Raw genomic sequence first — 18,615 nt, forward strand, 5'->3', positions numbered from 1 at the left:
ATGGAAAAATAGATAACCTGAAGGGAAGACGGCCAATATAACACCCCACTAGTCGACGAGCCGAAAAGCAATGCACAATTGCTCACTTGGCATTTCCCACAAAAATACCAGCCTATGTAATTCGTTCACATTTTCCCATTGATGAAAGACAATATGTGGTGACAATGTTTCAAAACTAAGAGTGTTTTAACGCGCCTTTCAAAGGGGTTTCGGCTTGCAAGCTTTATTTTCATCCTTGGCGTTCCAACATAAATTTTAATTTGTTTAATTGTGATTGAATATGAATGATTTGTTTTTTATATATTTGCATTCGCGGACATCTATTGTGCCACAATCAGAAAACACGGTTGAGGTCCATCTCTACGATACTGTTTTCAGTTTCCGTGTTGCCAGATGTTTTAATTAAGGCCATCTATACTAACAGTGGGTGGTGCACTCGCTTAAATATGACCACTAGCTTAGCTCAGAATCATGTAGAATCGAGTAAGGAAGATTATTGGTGACACAAGCCGTGTATCAAAAGGTAAGGTTCATATCTTGGCTTACTAAAAGTTATCGATTTTTATTAGTGTTGAAAAATGCAGAAATATTAACGTCTTTAAATTCAAAACCCTGGATGTTATTGCTTCAGATCTTTGAAGCAAATGTTCAAAGAAATTTGGGGTTTCACGCAGTCAACATTATTAATTTTTGACTCCAATATGTACAAATTTCATAAATAAATAAAAAGCGTATCGTTGCTTAAAAGAACAATGAATTCAAAACCAACTTACAACAAAAACTAATTTAAACTTCCAGAAAAAAACGCAGTTATTTCGCTTTTAAAAAACTGTATAATATATATTTTTATTTAAAAAAAGACAGTCAGTCTTTGTGCAACAAATGTACATGGATAAATGCCGCGTTTACAATCGTTCCTCGCTTTGTTTTCCATTTTCTTTTATATATATACTCTCGTTATATTTTGGTTGTAAGTACCGTTTGGGGAGGGGGGATTTCTCTCGTGGTCGATTATATAATAGTAAATAATTTTATCTCGTTTCATTCGTTTCCGTTTAAGCGATACTATTTTGGTTCAAGTCCTTGTGTTTTATGTACATATTTAAACTAAATTACGAGCTACAAATTACTAGTTTGTGTGTTTTGTTTTGTGTGGGTGAATCTCGCTTTGAATTAAAAGTAAGTACATTGTGTGTGTGTTGTGTGTGGCGTGTGTTACAATAAATATCTCTAAGTTTAAGTATTCCTTAAGTGCTAGGATACATACATACAAAGCTGCTAGGCAGAGGGGGCGGCGGGGCGTGGTACGAAGGGGGTGGTGGCGCTTTAGTGGGAGGGGCGGGGAAGGCAGCTAATACAAATACCGGACTTCGGGAAATTAACTAACATGCATACACATATACATACACACAGGTCTGCTGGGTCAATTTTTCGATTTGGATAACGTAGTTTACTTTTCAAAATTCGTACTTTTGCTCATTAATGGTTAATTTTCTAAAAACCTATTTGAACCAATATTTTATTGGTTTGAAATATAGAACTCAAAATTAAAAAAAATAAATTTTACGTTAAATTGAATTGTTTTATAGTCTTTTTATCAAACTATCAGAGTATTTAAGACCCAGAGTGGCGCTTGAAATGCCTGAAAGTGAAATCCCAACAGACCCGTTGGACAAACCGATTATACATATACAGATACAAATAGGTATGGATACGGCTTAGGCTACGGTCTACAGCTAGGGCTAATGGCTACAGGAACTAGTGCTAGTGCTAACTCGTGAAGTTGTAGCTGCGCACCGCGCGACCGGGCGTCACCAACTCCACCTTGATGTTGGCCGTGGCCGTCACCTTGGTGGTGTTGCTGTCCGAGTGCGTCGTCTCCACCGTCACCTCCGGCTGCACCACGATGCTCTGCAGCTCCGGCGGGTAGGCCGTCGGGAAGGGGGCGGCGGCGTGGTGGGCGGGCCCTGGTGATGCGACTGCTGCTGCGCGGCGGCCTTGTGGTAGGCGGGGGGCGGGGCGGCGTAGGAGGCGGGCCGCGAATCCCGCGGCTGATAGCTCCAGTCGTTGGGCATCTGGATGGAGGAGTTGCTGGACTTCCAGGACTGCGGCTCCTCGGTGATCGTGGTCAGCGACGGGTCGTTGACGTCCTTGTGGTGGTGGTGGTGCGACTTCTGGCAGCTGCCTCGCGAGGAGCGGGATCCCTGCACCACGTACGACTTGCCCGACCTCTTGCTGCTGCGCACGGGCAGCGGCGAGGGCGTGGATATCCGGTCGGGGTGCTCCAGCGGCACCAGTTCCGCCTCCGGCCCCAGCATGCTCAGCAGGATGGGGAACACCACCAGGCTGTTGCAGGCGCCCACACACAGGACCACCAGCAGCAGCCAGCAGAAGTGCCGGATCACGAACTCGAACGGCGAGGTGGAGAGCATGAACACGGCCACTCCGGAGGTCAACATCCCATGGACCAGTGGTCCCAGGGCCATCTGCATGCTCAGCTGCACGCGACGCTGTCGGTTGCCCACGGATGTCATGAAGCCCTGTGAACGGAAAGGAGATGGGTAAGTAAATAGTAAATACAATGGTGGAACAATGATCCAAAGACTAGATTAGGGATCTTTGCTTATTTCCTTGTATGGATAGCACACTCACCAGTGAAATCAGCACATTGAAGCACAGCATCATGCCCACGCTGAGGATGAGTATGACGGCCGGGATGGCCGACAGCTTGATGCCCAGCAGGGTCATGGCCCCAAAGATCTGGGCCAGCGAGGCCAGCACGCTGAGGATCACCAGGACGGCGGACCAAACGGAGAGCAGGAGCAGGGAGACCAGGACCAGGGCGGCCAGGAGCACGCAGGCGAGGATCATGGCCAGGGAGGAGCGCAGGGTCATGTACTGCTCCCAGAAGATGAACGGAATGCCTGTGGAAGAACAACGAATTGCGGATTAGCTGGGGTCAATTTAGGTTGTGGCCGTTTCGAGACTCACCCGAGGGATAGTTGGGCAGCCCGAAGCCCTCGAACTTGACGCTCAGGTCGCGAATGTGACCTATCAGGGTCTTGATCTGCGAGGTGTCCGTCAGTCCGTGCAGGTAAAAGGGCATCTGAGCGTAGACCAGCGGCAGACTCTTGGGGATCTTTAGCTCGTACTCGGTGGGCTGGTGAAAATACTGGCGCGGTTCTGGATACAGTTTTCCCTGAAAATTAAGCGTTTCAATGAACAGTTAGTTATCGGTCTCATTACGGTCTCAATTGTTATTATTTCTAACATGTCGTCGCAAAATTGATTTTATTTTAAGTACAAATAACCTCGCATTTAATGGAAATTAGCTAAAAAAAAGTAGGCTAATAAGTTTTTATAGAAAAAACACTAAGTGCTTATAATTCCCAAGCAGTTATTACAGTAGGAATTCAATTAATATGCGTTTACAAAGCAAAAATGGTAGATATGGGAAAAATTATGTTCTGGTTTCTTTCCCACATATATTTAACGCAATCTTTTAGTCTAAGCATAAACAATAATTTCATGTAAACCCACCTGGGAGGCTCCGTAGGCGAAGACATCGTTGGTGGCCCATGCGGACAGGTAGTTGTAGAAGGCGCGCGGGTTGATGATGCCGTCGCTGTTGACCAGGCGATTGACCAGCACCAAGTCCTTGTCCACCGGATTGTCGACATGGCCGGTCTGCACGATTAGCTTGTAGGCCAGGATGGCATCGCTGCTGGCGTTGGGGAACCAGCACTCCTTGGTCAGCCGTCCGTCGCGGAGCTCCTCGTCGAAGACCTTCTGCAGATTGCTCAGCCAGTCGCTGAAGTGCAGCAGCCAGAAGTCCGGCAGCCCGCCGTTGTCGTTCTTGATCACGTGTGGCACCCGGACGAAGGAGTCGTGGTAGTCCCGCAGCAGCTGCTGCTGTGTGGGGTACTCAAAGTTTCCCTGGGTGACCGCGTACATGCTGTAGAAGCCGAACAGCCGGGTCTGGGCATCCAGGAACTTGTGCTCGTTGCTGTGCTTGGGCACCAGGTCGATGATGTCCAGGCCATCCTGCAGGCGCGTGGAGGCGTACAGGCTGGAGATGAGGGCCGCCAGGAAGCCCACCACGGCCAGGAACTTCACCCAGCTGCGCATGAGGAAGGGTGTGTAGTGGTCGAAGGCGAAGCTGGCCAGCGAAAAGGAGGCGATTGAGTGGTTCTGCCCGCTGCCTGCTGCCGCTGCCTGGGCCTCCCGCCCTCTGTTCCAGCAGAGGGTTCTGGGCCGGCAGGGGCACCCTGTTGTTGTTGCAGCCCTTCGCGTGCCTGGCCCCCCGCCCGTTGTTGTTGTTCAGGGGCAGCACCGGGGGCGCCAGCTTGGGCTGCTCCTTCCACACCGGAAAGCAGCAGCAGAAGATGTCCGCCCTGCCGGCGGTGCGCCTGCGCAGGTCCAGCGAAATCAGGGCCGGGAAAACCAGCAGTGCCGCGGCCAGGTTGGAGCACATCACGATGGCGGCCTGCAGGCAGAAGACCTTCAGCGCCGGCACCGGGATGAAGGCGGCCGCGAAGAAGGATCCCGCCGTGCTGCAGGCGCTGAACAGGATGCTCGGACCCACCTTCTTCAGGATCAGCTTGGTCTGCTCCCGCCGATTGCTCTCCGCGTAGGCGGCCGTCAGCATGAAGATGTGGTCCACCCCGAGTCCCAGGGCCAGGAAGGGCACCACCTGGGTGCTGGCGGCGTTGAAGACGATGCCCAGGAGGGCGCTCAGGCCCAGGCCGGCGGCGGTGCTGAAGCACATGAGCAGGACTCCGGCCACGCCCACGCTGCTCTGCCCGCGGACAGGGTCCCGCCAGCGGAGGAGGGTGCAGAAGGCGTAGAGGACCGTGACGGCCACGCCGATCACTATGGACAGGGCGCTGGGGTGCGAGAACTTGGCCAGGATGTCGTCCAGGGCCGCCGAGCTGAACACGTAGATGTCGTAGTTGGCGGCGATCCGCGACTGCTTCCGCAGCAGCTGCTCCACCTCCCTGGAGAAGTTCCGCTGCCAGGCGTTCAGCACCTCGGCGGCCTTCTCCTGCGACCAGCCGAGGTGGTGCACCTTGTAGTTGTCCTGCCACTGGTCGTACATCTCCTTCTCGGTCATCAGCTGCACCACCGACTGCAGCGCCTGGGCCTTCCTCAAATGCCCGCTGCGGTTCCGCTTGGCCCCGCCCACGATCAGCTCCTCCGGCCAGTGCATGTGCTTCGCGGCGTAGCCGTAGCATCCGCCGGACAGGATCGCCCCCACGTCCGGCGGCTGGCTGCTGTTCTTGTTCGGCGCCGTGTCCGGGCAGCTGGGGTTCAGCGGGTTCAGACAGGGCTTCTCCATGTAGCCACTGCCGATGGCCGCCCGCTTCATGTACTGCTCCACGGTCTCGAAGTCGAAGCTGATCTTCTCCTCGGACATCTTCTGCTTCATGTACTGCATCACCGAGGCGGGATTCAGCGTGGTCCACAGCAGTCGCTGGTTGAGGCCTCTGCGGAGGGGAAATCGGAAAAAATTAGGCTTGGATTTGGCAGGACTATTGGTAAAAAGAGGATTGTGTCATTTGAATCCTAAGTTTCTGCATCTTTTAATAAGTAGAAAAGCAATGGTTAAATTAATACACAAGTTAAGATAATGTATCTTATGTAAATATTTAAATAGGGAGTGTCTTTAAAAGGCTAATATTATACAGTCCATCTGAGGTCATTATAAAAGATGAAGAGTTATGGAGGTTTAGATTATCTTAAGTCGCAAAAACAGAAAGAAAAGCACGTACTTTTTTTTAGATAATTAAATGATTAGATTATCAAAAGTTTGGTACTCACGAAAATAAGATAGAACACAGAATATGAAAGCTTTATAATAGTTATAAAAACTAAATTAAATAAGATTAACCTTGAATGATGAACCTTTATCTCAGTTAACGTGAAGCTTACTAAGGTTAACCTAAGGTTAAGTTTAAATGCATGTGAAATAAGATAGGATAGGGAGCTAGATAATGTTGAAACTACAAAAATAAAATCGCATTTGCGAGGAAAGTCTATTCTAAGAAAAGTAAGTTGACATTTCCAAGGATAACCCAGGACAACCTCGGGTTAGGGTAAACTAGTACTTACGGTATGACGACCGCCGACTCCGGACCCAACAGCTGGCTGCCCTCCCAGAAGCAGTCCAGCGGCGTGATGATCGAGCACGGGATGAGGTGGCGCAGGATCTGCTCGATGTAGTAGATGCCCTCGAAGGAGGGCGTGCTGGGCATGTTGCACATGTCGCGCAGCCCCCACTCGGTGTCGTACAGGTGCACCTTGACGGCGGTGGCCTTGACCAGGACCTCCAGGTGGGCGAGCAGCGCCTGCGGGTGCAGGACGGAGGCATTGGGGTCGTGGGTCGTCTGGATGAGCAGCTGGTGCGTGGCCGCCTCGTCCTCGCCGATCGTCTTCTGCGTGTAGGCCAGCTCCGCCTCCAGCCGGCCGCCCTCCTGGATCCACAGCTGGTGCACCTTGGAGTGGATCTGGGCGCTCTTCAGGCCGACGCAGAAGGTGCTCAGCACCAGGATCGCCACGAACAGCACCTTGCCCGCGTGCTTCTGCACGGAGCTGCCGAGCGTTTCGAGGTGGGACTGGAATACTGATCGCAGATAGATCGCCGTGCGGCTGCCACGCGCCTTGCCCTGCAACATGCAACGGAATACGGAATTTGGCATTTAGTTAATGTGCTTCTTTTTAGATTTCCCTCGCTGTCTCTGCTGCCATAAATAACGCATTAAAATTATAACGAAACAGCGTGGGGCCATAAAATTTATCTGTGCGGCTCCCAATGAAGCCAGATCGCCATGGGCGTAGTCTATACATTTTTCTCTGGGCCAGATATACTGTTTTAAGGGTTTCCAGCAAAAATAAATTACCATTCAGATATAAAATAATAAGATATTCTGCTATAATATTATACTAGGTAATGCAAAAAAAGACATTTTGTGACTATTTCTAAGAAAAACTAGGCTTTTTTCACTGCTTTCGTGGATTCAATTCATCCCCTTCCCTAGGCCCATGTTTCCGGACCCCACCCAAAGACTCATACCCAAACTCGAACCCGAACCCACAACAGAACCATGGAACCACAAAAACAACACAAGACGCCGCTGTCGTCATTGGCGGGCCGAAAAAAAGGCGAACCTATAATCGCCTGCTTGGGCAATTGGATCGATCGCTGCCCAGGCTTTGGGCCTGGCTCGAACTCCCCCTCTCCTCCGCTCCCCCTCCGTCCACCTCCCATTTCGTGCTTCTTCTCCGTTCTCCAGCTGCTGCAACGCTGCACGGAAATTGAACCCCTCTCCACCAAAAAAAAAAAAGGGAACCATGAAAAAAATAATAATGAGGCTCGCGCTAACGCTAACGTCTCAATCGAAGTTTTAGCCCAACAATCAGAAAAACAGTGGAACAAGGTCGAATGAAACTAAAATTATAATTATTATATTATTACAAGATGGGATTCAAGAATAAATGCGTTACAAAATAAAGGTGTTACAGGATCGAAACAGTGCACTTTTTCTTTCTTCTAAACTGCAAAATTGCTGATTATTAGAAAAAAGTTATAAATCATACATATATGAAATTATTAGTCTTTATTATTATTCCAAATAATTACGTATTGCTCTGAATGTTTAGAAAATAGTTTTTTTCATTCAGAATTTTTACCAATTAATTCATTTTAATGGTAACTTTTAAGACTAATACTATACCATGTGAAAATGCCTTTCATCCCACTGTGCAGCACTGTGGCGCACCCAGCAAAGTCGGGAATCGAGGCATCCAAATAACACATTCCACACAGACCCGAACTCGAATCTTCTCGAAGTTCTGGATTCTCCTCGCTGCGCCAGCCTTTTATCGCTTTTCACAGATTTTTCCCGGGCCAAGTCAGGTTGTGGCCAACAAGAAAAAAAGTAGTGGAGAAGTAGAGAAAAGCTGAAGCACCCAGAAATGGCTTTATTGTTTGGTCTTCTGAGCGTTTTACGACTACCGTTAAGATAGAGCGGGAGTCACTCGTAAATAATCCACCGCTTAATGTCTTTGTTGGCTTAGGATCGAGATGTGTGGGATGGAGTGTCTGCAGGACAGTATCCCGATCCCGATCCCTGCACTTCCTGCTGTTTGTTTATGCAGGCCAAGTTAGCCGCGTTTCCGCAATGGAGGGAAAGTAAGACATCAAACGCGGCGCACTCGACTTTGTCGCTATTAATTAAGTCGTTGGCGGCACATCCACTTTGAGACTGGGACTAAGACTGCCTGCGGGGCGGGCTGTTCGTGGAATTTTTCCATAATTTTTCCCCGACCAACACAAGGTGCGCAAACAAAAGATGCACAAAATTCCAGGAATCTCTGGCCACAAACATTGTTGCCTTGGCCCCTTGGGGCGGCAGGGCCTAAAAATAAACTTCATCTAGATTCGGCCGGCGTTCCAGTGGCTCGCAAACTGTGCGGCTCAAAATTGAGCCATCAACGCTTGTCAGCAGCCGTCTCTTTCGCTCCGCTCGAGCCGTCTCTTTCTGTGCCTCGAAAGCCTGCTGCTCGATCTGTGTGACATATCATCAATCTTGTGCTGTTTTTTTGCTTGCGTGCCTCCTTTTCCCTGTTTTTCTTTCTTTGGCTTTGCCCACCCCCGCAGCTCTCGTTCGCCGTGAGGAAATGTCACGCATTGATTTATGGTCCTGCCCGGGGTTTCCTCTGCTGCATTTTCAAATGAAAATGTTACTCAGTTCTTTGTGCCGCTTTCGATGCTGCTGTTGCGACAGCTTCATTAGAAATGCGCACACACAGCCAAAGCCACCCGAAGGTGCCCCGGCCTCCTTAATCCGATGCCCAGAATCGGGCAACTGAAGACCAGCTCGCATCCCGGTCCCATGACGAATGGGTTCGAGCGAGGGACGGCTACGGTGGCCGAAAAAGACGACAACAGTTGGGAACAGCAGGTGCAGGTAGAGCAGCAGATATTGGGTTAAGATACATCAGAAGTACACGGAGAGAAATCCACGCTCTGAGCTCGATTTAGGCTGATAATAACTATATAAAAAACCTAAGCTGTTTTTGTATTTATAACTATATGTTTTCATTCTAGTTTTTATAAACATTTACTGTATACAAATAAATCCTGTCATAATATAATATAAGCCTTAAGTTGTTAAAAAAAAATAATTAATTAAAAATTTAAAGATATATAATTTCACACAGTGAATAAAGTGTGTTACGACAATAATAGTTGCTTTTCTTCGTGTGTGATCTTAAAAAGTAGCCCCTACATTTCCTGGGTAAACAATCGCTAGCGTCAAAGCTTTCTTCAAAATTAAACAAGAAACCGTATGTTTAGAGTTCTCTGTTCTCTGCTGTAAACAATCTAGAAATCTCCGCATCACGCATCAATCAATCAAAAGATCCGACACATCAACTGGCGGGGCACAAAACAAAAATTGAGTTTCCTGGGCCCCCCACAGCGCTTGACTACTTAATTACACGGGCCACTCTAAATACGAAAAAAAAAACTTTTCCATGCCATTTGGAAATCTGAAAACCACTTGAGTCTCGGCTCGTACGTATATGGTGCGTTGGGCCATAAAACATGAGCGCACCCAGTTATGCCGCAATAAAAATCGAATGCAAAACCTCAAAAAAAAACATTTTTAGCATAAAATGAAATTCAATATGGCAGACCACCCAGATCCATCGCATATGAATAGGGCATCCATAGAATTATGTATATATACATATGTCCATATATGGACAGGCGATTCCATTGCGAGCCGAAATTTATGGATCCAGCGAGCGCGTGAATCATTTGGGGGGAATCTTTGGGGTTTTTCGATCCGAGCTCAAGGGATTACTGCTCTATAAATGGGATCTGATCGGAGGGGCTTTGTGCGACTGCTACAGCTTTCCCATGTTTCTCACGTAAGCGTGTGCCATAAAACTTGTAGCTACCATAAAAGTTATATGCCACTTGATAACGTTTTTGAATACGAAATCTCGTGCATTGCCACATCCGATCTTGCGCTTGTGTATCTCGTGGTTTAAACTCTATTTGTTATATGTATTTTTCCCATCTCGCCCGCCTGGCATTTAAATGGAACTGTGCTTTTATTTTCACATGCCATTCACACAGCTGCGGAGGCTGTCAAACGAAATGGCCCAAGAAATGGATATACTGCGTCACCGCTGGGACTATTCAATGTTTATTTTTAGCAGGGATACGGAATTCTTTATTATATTGCTCCACACCGATTTCCCCGGCCGTTTGCCGCCGCCATTAAGGACCACACACAGTTTCCACATTTGCTCGGGCACCGAAAGGTAAATTGATTTCGAGGCAATTAAAAATGAGGCCCAGCCGAATGTGAAACCGTTGAATGCAAATTCTCGTTGCCGCCAATTTACGGCGCCCCCGAAACGTGACTAGCAAACCGTCTGCCGCATTTATTACCATTTTATGCTCTTTAATTTTTGCAGCCAGTCCGAAAAAAAGGAGAACATATTTGCATGCCCGTAAAGCGAAATCGTTAAAAAGGTTTGAAGGTCACAGTGCGGCTCAGGTGAGCGGTCAGGCGGACTGGCGGACAGGGGACAGCGGACAGGCGGCAGACTGTTTACAGTTAACTCCAGAAGCGCCAGGTGCAAGCCAGAGGACCACCGGCATGGCTCCCTGATTATTTTCCCTCCCTGGGCAGCAGTCTGTCAGGAAAGTTTTGTAATAACTTCGATTTCAACTGGAGTCGCTGCGAGGCGAAGTGAAGTGAATTGAAGTGAAGTGAAGTAAAGTGAAGTTCACCTGCCCTGCGCTCTGCAGAGGCCGTAACAATTTTAATTTCTTTATTATTTCGTCTGAAAATCGAAAACGCAGCCTACCTGACCGCCGGCATGGCATTCGCAGGTACACACGCACTCCCGATCGCTTGCTATCGTATCATATCGTTTCGTTTCGTTTCGAGTTTGAGTTTGAGTTCGCGTCCGTTCAGCGGAGTTTTGTCCGTCCGTCCGAGGGGCCTCTGTCCGTTAACTGCTTTTTCAGTGAATTCCGTGATTATTGCTTGAATGTTTCTTTCCGGTATTCGCTCTCTGTCACTGTGTCTCCGCAGTATACCTTTTTCTTGCTCTGGCTCTGGCCCTAGGTCTTGATCGCAAGTAAGCCCCTCTCTGGGGTTTCGGGTTTTGGGCCTGGGTTTGGGCTTGGGTTTGGGTTTGGGCCTGGGTTCGGGCCGCGTGCTGTGTGGTCGAGTTAATGTCTTCATAATTCTCCTGATTTTCTTCTCTCTCTCTCGGGCCGTTGTTATGTCTTACTTCGGCGAGACCTCAGACTGATGAAGACAATAACAGTTTTATGTGCGGCCGTCCCTCGGCCAAAGTCGTTGCCGTCCCGTCCCTAATGAAGACCAAGCTGTGGCCGTCTGTACAACAGCATTTCGTTTTTTCTTTTTTCTCGGTTTATTTTCATTTTTTCCCTCACTTTTTTGGTGAGTTCCAGTTCCCCGCGCCAGCTGCAGATGGCAGATCAAGTCAAGTTGGCCACGTTGGTGCGTCGAGTGTGTGAGGCCTCGGCAGATGAAGCTGTCAATTGTGGGATCTCCATGTGGGAGTTATGTGGGCCACTGGGATCGTTCGGGGGGAATGCTGAATGAGTTCAAGCCCCGGGTAATGGGTCAAAGGATTATGTAAAACGTCATTACTGCCCTATTTATGAATGGGTCGGGGCGACCTCTGAAATCCGATTAAGTGTTTACCTGCATAGCAACATATAAAAGATAAAAAGACCTAAGAATACTGAATAAAAACGAAATTACATTTCCATGATAGACATTAAGAGTTTATCACTCAGAAGGATTCAAAAGTTTTCCCCCAAGATTTTTAACATTTTTGATAGTATGATATTGCAATATCATAAGGAACTACTAATTCTGTTTCTGGATAGATTAACCTATTGGAACTGTAAAATATATCATTCCTTTTTCGGTTAGCTTATTAGTAGTTTTAGATTTCTCTAGGCATATTCTTACTATCCTTGTGGAAGAAATGCAATTTCCCAGAAGTGGGCAATTTCTAGGCGTACACACCTTATCTTGTTTTGCTTTCAACACGCCCAGCATGTCAAATTACAGTTAACTTGTTAAGCACTTCCTCTCCATCTCCTTCCCTTTCTCCCGCCCTGTCGCCGTCCCATTCCCTCCACGTAACCCTAAGCCGGAAACGCCTGTAGGCGTGCGATATCTTCATCGACATTGTTCTGCGGCCTTCTGGGAAGCGAAAACCCATCGATGGATCGATACTACCCTTCTGGACGGGCACAGCCAGTGATGCAGGTATCTCCTGCTCCCTATCTATGTCACTCCTCGGGGGAGTTTGCCCAAGGATTACTCTCCGATCTCCACTTGAGATCCCGACTCACCCTCGATTTTGCTTTCGGTCCCATGCCTTTGATCTTTCTTTTCCGTCTTCTTTTTTCGTATTCCCTGTTCGTAAATATTTCTTAAGTATTTAATTGTATATTTCAAAACTGTATTTTATTTTTGGGGGGGCTGACGCTATCTGAATCCCCCCCGCCACTTGGCAATATCAAATAACAAATATTGATCACGAGTGTGACAATGATTTATTTGCCTTACACCTACCGCGCTCGAGATCTTATCAAGCAGATAACGATCTGGAAATTATAATATTTGACTTACGGTCTGAAAGTCAATAGGCAATGTTATCTGGCTGAGTTTGGGGTCTTGATTAAATATTTAAGTTTCCTACATACATAGTTAATTAAGAGAGGGAAGAAGATAGCTTGATGTCCTAAAAAAACTGATTTCTGTAAACCTCATTTTTGCAAGTCGACGAATGGCCCTTCGCCCAATGTTCCCAATGTGATCTAGATATGCCTTTTCTAAGTTGCAATTTCTTCTATACCCGAATAATTACGGGAGCATCCCACTTATAGTCAATTTCAAAGTTTTTGCCAATGAGCTACTGGTTTTTGTCTTTTGAAGATGTTTTCCTCATGGTTTTGGCCATGTCAATTTGATAAATGTTTGGCCCTTGTCTGTGTGGATGCCACAAATATTTGTGTTTGTATTTGTTTTTCGTGAGCAGTTGTGAAAAAAGCGAAACGGACATGGGACGCCGGAGATCTCCCGGCATGACTAAACAAATTTATTGCCCACTGGCAACGAAGACGTCTTCAAAATGCCGCCAATGTTGCTCAACTTCCTGTGCAAAGTGTGTGCGTTTCAGTGTGATTGTGTTTGCCTTACAATTGGCACAGCAAACGGGGAAAAGATAGTGGGGGAGGGGCAGGGTGAGGGGAGAGAGGGAAGGGGAAGACAAGCGATTTCATTCATGAATTCATATGTATCTTATAGATACAACGAGCGTCGGCGCGAGTACATGGCCTGCATCGATAGTGCGGCATTGCCATAAATGAGATTTCAGCTTGTGTGATTTCCAGTCGGACTTGGCCAAATAATAAATAAATATCAATGGACGGGTCGATGAATACAGCTACGAGATACTCTAAGTCAAAACTGAAAGACACAAACATTGGATGATTTGTGGTGCACACATGCAAACACATTTCTGCAAGTAAAAATAGAAGAAAGTGTTTTCTTTGTAAATGCATTTGATTTATGGGGGAATACCGTAAAAAAAAAAAAAATACCCTGACGTAGATTGTCTGTGAAAGTATTAGCTTGCATTCGAAAATATTTTTTTCAAAATAATAATAATAAAATAAAGTCTAAGTCTAATGAATAAGTATTGGGCGCACATTTTTAGATGTAATTGTTTAAAATGCTTTTCTGTCATTATAAAGTTTTATTTTAATATAAACAACTTTATCTTAATATTTCTCTACAATCAAAACCTACTAAACTTAATCACCTATTCGTTGTACTCCCTAGAAGACATTCTTCGTTGAGTAAGTAATTCTCAGCTTCATTTGGCATTCATATCATGAATGAAAACGTCATCCCCTCGAAGACAAGGCAGACCTCCCAGCAGCAAGAAATGAAATTTTTTCCAGAGAAGTAAATAAACAGAAATAATAATAATAATCGCTTCGGGTAATTTGCATAGTCGCCAAAAAAAAGGGAAGGAAACGCACTGCTATCGCTTGCCAGCTTCGTTAGACGATTTTAATGTCTTAATATATTTCGTTAAATTGAGTCATTAAAATAAATCGCCATCGACGATGATGATGACGACGACTACGACCACAAAAGACGCTGACGATGTCGGCGCCATCACGATCGATCGTTTGCCACAACTTTCCAGAGGAGTTCAGGATGGGGCAGCCTCAAAAGCACGTTACAACCGAGCCCCGAGAGGCTTTACGAGAAATAATTGAGATGCACACACACACGTGAGGGCAAAAACAAGAGGAAAACAAACTCGGAGGGGAGAAGTGGGGAACGGGGGAACAACAACAGAGCAAGACACGCCACGCGGTCGCCAAGGAACTGCATCTGCAACTGCAACAATGATGAAGACATCAAGCTGTAAAAAGCATCAGAGAAGCAGCGAGAAAACTTGAGGCGGTCCACACAGAGAAATACGGATTGTTTCGAGATTTGTATTAACGGATAAGCATCTTTGTTCAATTTTCGAACTATTTGTCTTCGACCTTTAACTTACTCACTTTGGAAGCTACATACATTTTCATAAAACTTAAAATTATATTGAATTTATATAAACATACAAAAATTGTAATAGTATTTTATGATTAATAACCATAAGTCTGATTATTAAATTTATAATTTAAATATTACAAAAACTTGTTTTTCGGTGTAGAAACCAACAGTTTGGCAGTCACTGTTTGAGCAGGGGCAACCAAAAAAACGCGTGCGTCAGTGAAATTTTTCCTTTGCCTCAGTACTTTTTTTCTGCTTTTTCGGCCACCCGCATTCAATGGCCTGAACCAAACCCGAAAAACGATCTCTGCCTGCTTCATTTGCATCGGCGGCAATAACAACAGCAAACAGAAATGCTTTTGGCAACGACAATGGGTATAATGATTGTTTACTGTTCCTTGCGAGTTAGAAAACTGTTTGAGCTACGAAACTGGGATACTCTACAGGTAAATTGAATTTTATACAACGCTGAGGCAGTTTAAGAATATATATTGTGACCCAAATTGAATCGAATAATTTCAAGAATATTTATATTGAGAAAAATAGTTTATCTTAGAAAGTTAATGAACCATTCGTTATGTAAACATATTTAAAACCTCAGCAAACATTTACGAGATAGTAAATATGTATCTAGTACAATAATAAAAATATAAAAAATGTTGATAACGGATTTAGTTACAAATTCCGTACTGAATATTGAATAAATATTCAAAAAGTATATTATCTGTGTGCTAATGCCAAACATTTTAGTCATTAAACAAAACATGTAGATTGCGCAATGTGTCATACATGCTTCTTATCAATCAGCGGAGAATTCCCAGCCATTCTCGAATCAAAGAGCATCCGAGAAATGTTGAGACTGGGAACTGGGAGGGGGTTCTGGGGAGTGGGAGTGGCTGAGTAAGGGGGAGGGCGGTGGCAGTCCGGCCAGCAGCAGCACGTACGAAATGACTCTCGCGGAGACCTCGGCGCCCACCCATGTTGGACGGGCACACAGATACGGATACCAACACCAGTGCAATGAGGGCAAGTTGTTGTGGCGTTGTTTATTATTTTTTGTGCTGCGGCTGCTGAAGCTTTTTGCCGTTTGCCTTTTCGGCTGCTTTCCACTACTGGCACTGGATCTCCTGCTGCTGCCGCCTTTTTGCCCAGCATTTTGCCCAGTCTCTGCCCGTTTTCTGCCTGCCTGTTTTTGGCGCTCGCCGCCGTTGCAGTTGTTATTGTTTCTGTTTGCGGTCAGGCCAACTCCGCACAGTAGCGCCAAAGTAATGAAGTTGTCTGTGGATATGTCCGTCTGGCTGGGATCGGTGGGTCCCGATCGCGAAGTCGAGTACGAGAGTCCTGCTGTGTGTCTGTGCAAAGCGAAAATAGTTGTATGTTGATGGCAATGCACAGAGGAAAATTGACAACAAAATAGGTTTTACACTCAGGTCGTATTTCGTATCGACATGATATTGAAAATATCAATAAAATAATATCAAACCAGAAATGCTAGCCTTTCGCCAAAGGGTGTGAACAGGAAAAATTGTTACCAATATTCGTGGAATATTTTATTGGGGTTTCATATCATCTTAATAATTTTACTAAATAAAGATTTCAAACAACCCAAGCTTTATTTATCATTTTTTTTTATTATTTCTACCTTTAAAATCCTAAAAGTCAAAGCTTATTTTATCTCCTTTTCAAAATATAATGCTATGTTAATCCGACAACAACATTAACGGGCGATCGTTCCATTAAAATGTCTTAGTATATAGGTAATTCCTGCACGCTTTTTAGATGCAAAGAATAAAATAACAAAATTAGCATATAAGCCGATTGGCCACACAATGCGCATAGATTTTAGCTAATCACTGTAATTAATAGGCTGCCTGAGCAACAACACTCAGACAGCTCTATTAACCAGAGAACCGAGCAAAAGAAAACGAAACGAAATGAAATGAAATCGAAACGACTGGCAAAGAAGACGTTGACTACGAAAAAAGGCGAAAAATATTGCGAGAGATATTGGCCATAAAATTTATTGAAATCTGTCCCAGCGACTTAATGGCCGCATTAAACAAAGGTCGCTGCGCTCCGGGCTCACAGTCGAACTTCTAAAGCCCCAGCTTTTCCATATCGTACTTTTTTTGCATGTATACCCGGTGTGTTTGATTTTTGAAACCAATAAAAAGGAAGATATATGTATCTTGGTCCTTGAAAAAAACTTCAAACTTTCTATGATTTAAAATCTTGTAAGATAAGCGCTTGCAACTTGATCACGATTTTTAAAATTTTTCCATAAGACTCCGAGATTCCTAAATAAACAGTTCTCATTATTTGTGATTTTTTTTCAAAAAAATCGGAATTATAATTTGTTCATATTTTTAAACGTTGACTTATACATAGAACATATATGAAGTTCAATTCCTTCATGGTAAGTTTTATAATTCAATAACGGTTAATTAGTGTTTAAATTTTCACTTTAAGGGGCTTTCACTGTAGCTCGGCACTCACCTTATCTATCTGATCGAGCGCCACTTGGGCGTCCACCCAGCTGGTGCGTATGTAAAGATCCGAGAATAATTTCTCATCGACCACATCGCCGTGTGTGTCCGGAACGCGTGGGAGGCTGTCGCGGTCCATTATGGTTATGTTTATGGCCGTGTTCCGGAGTCCGGACGGAAATGAGTGCAGATGTGCTGGAAATGTGCTGTCTCGTTCTGCAGTGCCTGCCGTTTGTCTGCGTCCGGGAACTTAGACTTGGGAGGCAGTGTGCGGATAGTTCGTGGGCTTTCGGTTCGATTAATTGTTATTGGGACCTCGTATTTTGTTTGGCTGCATTTTGCACTGCACTCCGCATTTTTTCCCTTTTTTTGAAGAAACGAAGAGACGCTCTCGCCCGCTCGCTCTCGCACGCTGTGTATCTGAGCTCTCTTTGTGTTGTTTGGTTTTGTTGTGATTGCTGGCTTCGCTTTTGCTGGGTTTTTTGTCGACGATTCAAACGCGGTTTTCGGGTTTTAACTTGGGCACAATTGTTGGGGGAATTTGACAGAATTTTCACACATCATTTACACATGGAAAAGCGACTGGCGGACGCCTCACGTTTTCGGTTTTCTACTCTCTCGCCTTTCGCTCTTCTACCTTTACTTTACTTCACACTGCGCGACGCACACACACACACGAACACTGCTTTCTGGCATTTGTTGTTGCCTGGCATTTAATCCATGAACTTCGCCTCGCATCCGTGAGATACAATATCTTAGCTTTTCCACGAGTTCTGTGCTATTTATCTTGTTGGTATACCACACACGAAGAGTGCCAGTAGTCGAAAATATATCTTAGAGTCACCGCACTCCGCACTCACAACCGTTTCGTTCGAGGATCGCACGCAGTCTGAGAGATGTATCTGTATCTCGTGGATGCGGCACGCCAGCCAGGCCAACAACTTCATTAGGCGAGAGCGCGAGCGCGGGTCTAGCGTGTGTGCGCTCCGTTCTGCGCCTGTGTGCGTGGGCGACCCCTTCACAGACAGCTAAACGCTCTCTGGCTCTCTCTCTTTTGTTCTCTTGAGCTGTCTGCGGCCATTTTGGTTTGAGTACGCTCTCTGCGAGGGCTGATACAACAGTTATTAAATATCGAAAATACCGAGGGGTGCTTGAGGAGTTTTTGCAAAAAATACCAAATTTATTTATACATACTTTTAAGAAATGTTTTTGTCTAAAAAGTTAACTTTTAGCTTCCGAACACAAAATTGTTCGTCAAGTAACATTTAAAATAGAATCTTTTAAAAATCGGTTGTAATTTTAAACCATTTTAAAAATCTTCTAAAAAATGTTCTAAGATGAGATGTTAGAATGGGTTTTATATAACTATCGCAGATCCCTGTGTACACCAAGTCGAGTTTATAAAAATGTATTTATCTAATATAAAACTTATAATAAGGAAAATAAAGTTATAAAATGTCTACATATGACAATAGTCAATAATA

The 18,615-nt window shown here is 45.4% G+C and overlaps 1 protein-coding gene across 1 annotated transcript; it reads right to left on the minus strand.

The window, feature by feature from the left end:
* Positions 1-813: 813 nt before the first annotated feature.
* On the minus strand, positions 814-18,034 carry LOC108049629 (protein patched). Its single transcript, XM_017130880.2, is given in 8 exon segments — positions 814-1,940; positions 1,943-2,540; positions 2,653-2,924; positions 2,992-3,199; positions 3,541-4,191; positions 4,193-5,486; positions 6,112-6,665; positions 17,142-18,034. Coding segments are annotated over 8 exon segments (3,876 nt in total). The 5' UTR covers positions 17,271-18,034; the 3' UTR covers positions 814-1,770.
* Between the last annotated feature and the right edge of the window lie 581 nt (positions 18,035-18,615).

This window comes from Drosophila rhopaloa, unplaced genomic scaffold, assembly GCF_018152115.1.
Source record: "Drosophila rhopaloa isolate 14029-0021.01 unplaced genomic scaffold, ASM1815211v1 contig_69, whole genome shotgun sequence".
Taxonomy (NCBI): domain Eukaryota; kingdom Metazoa; phylum Arthropoda; class Insecta; order Diptera; family Drosophilidae; genus Drosophila; species Drosophila rhopaloa.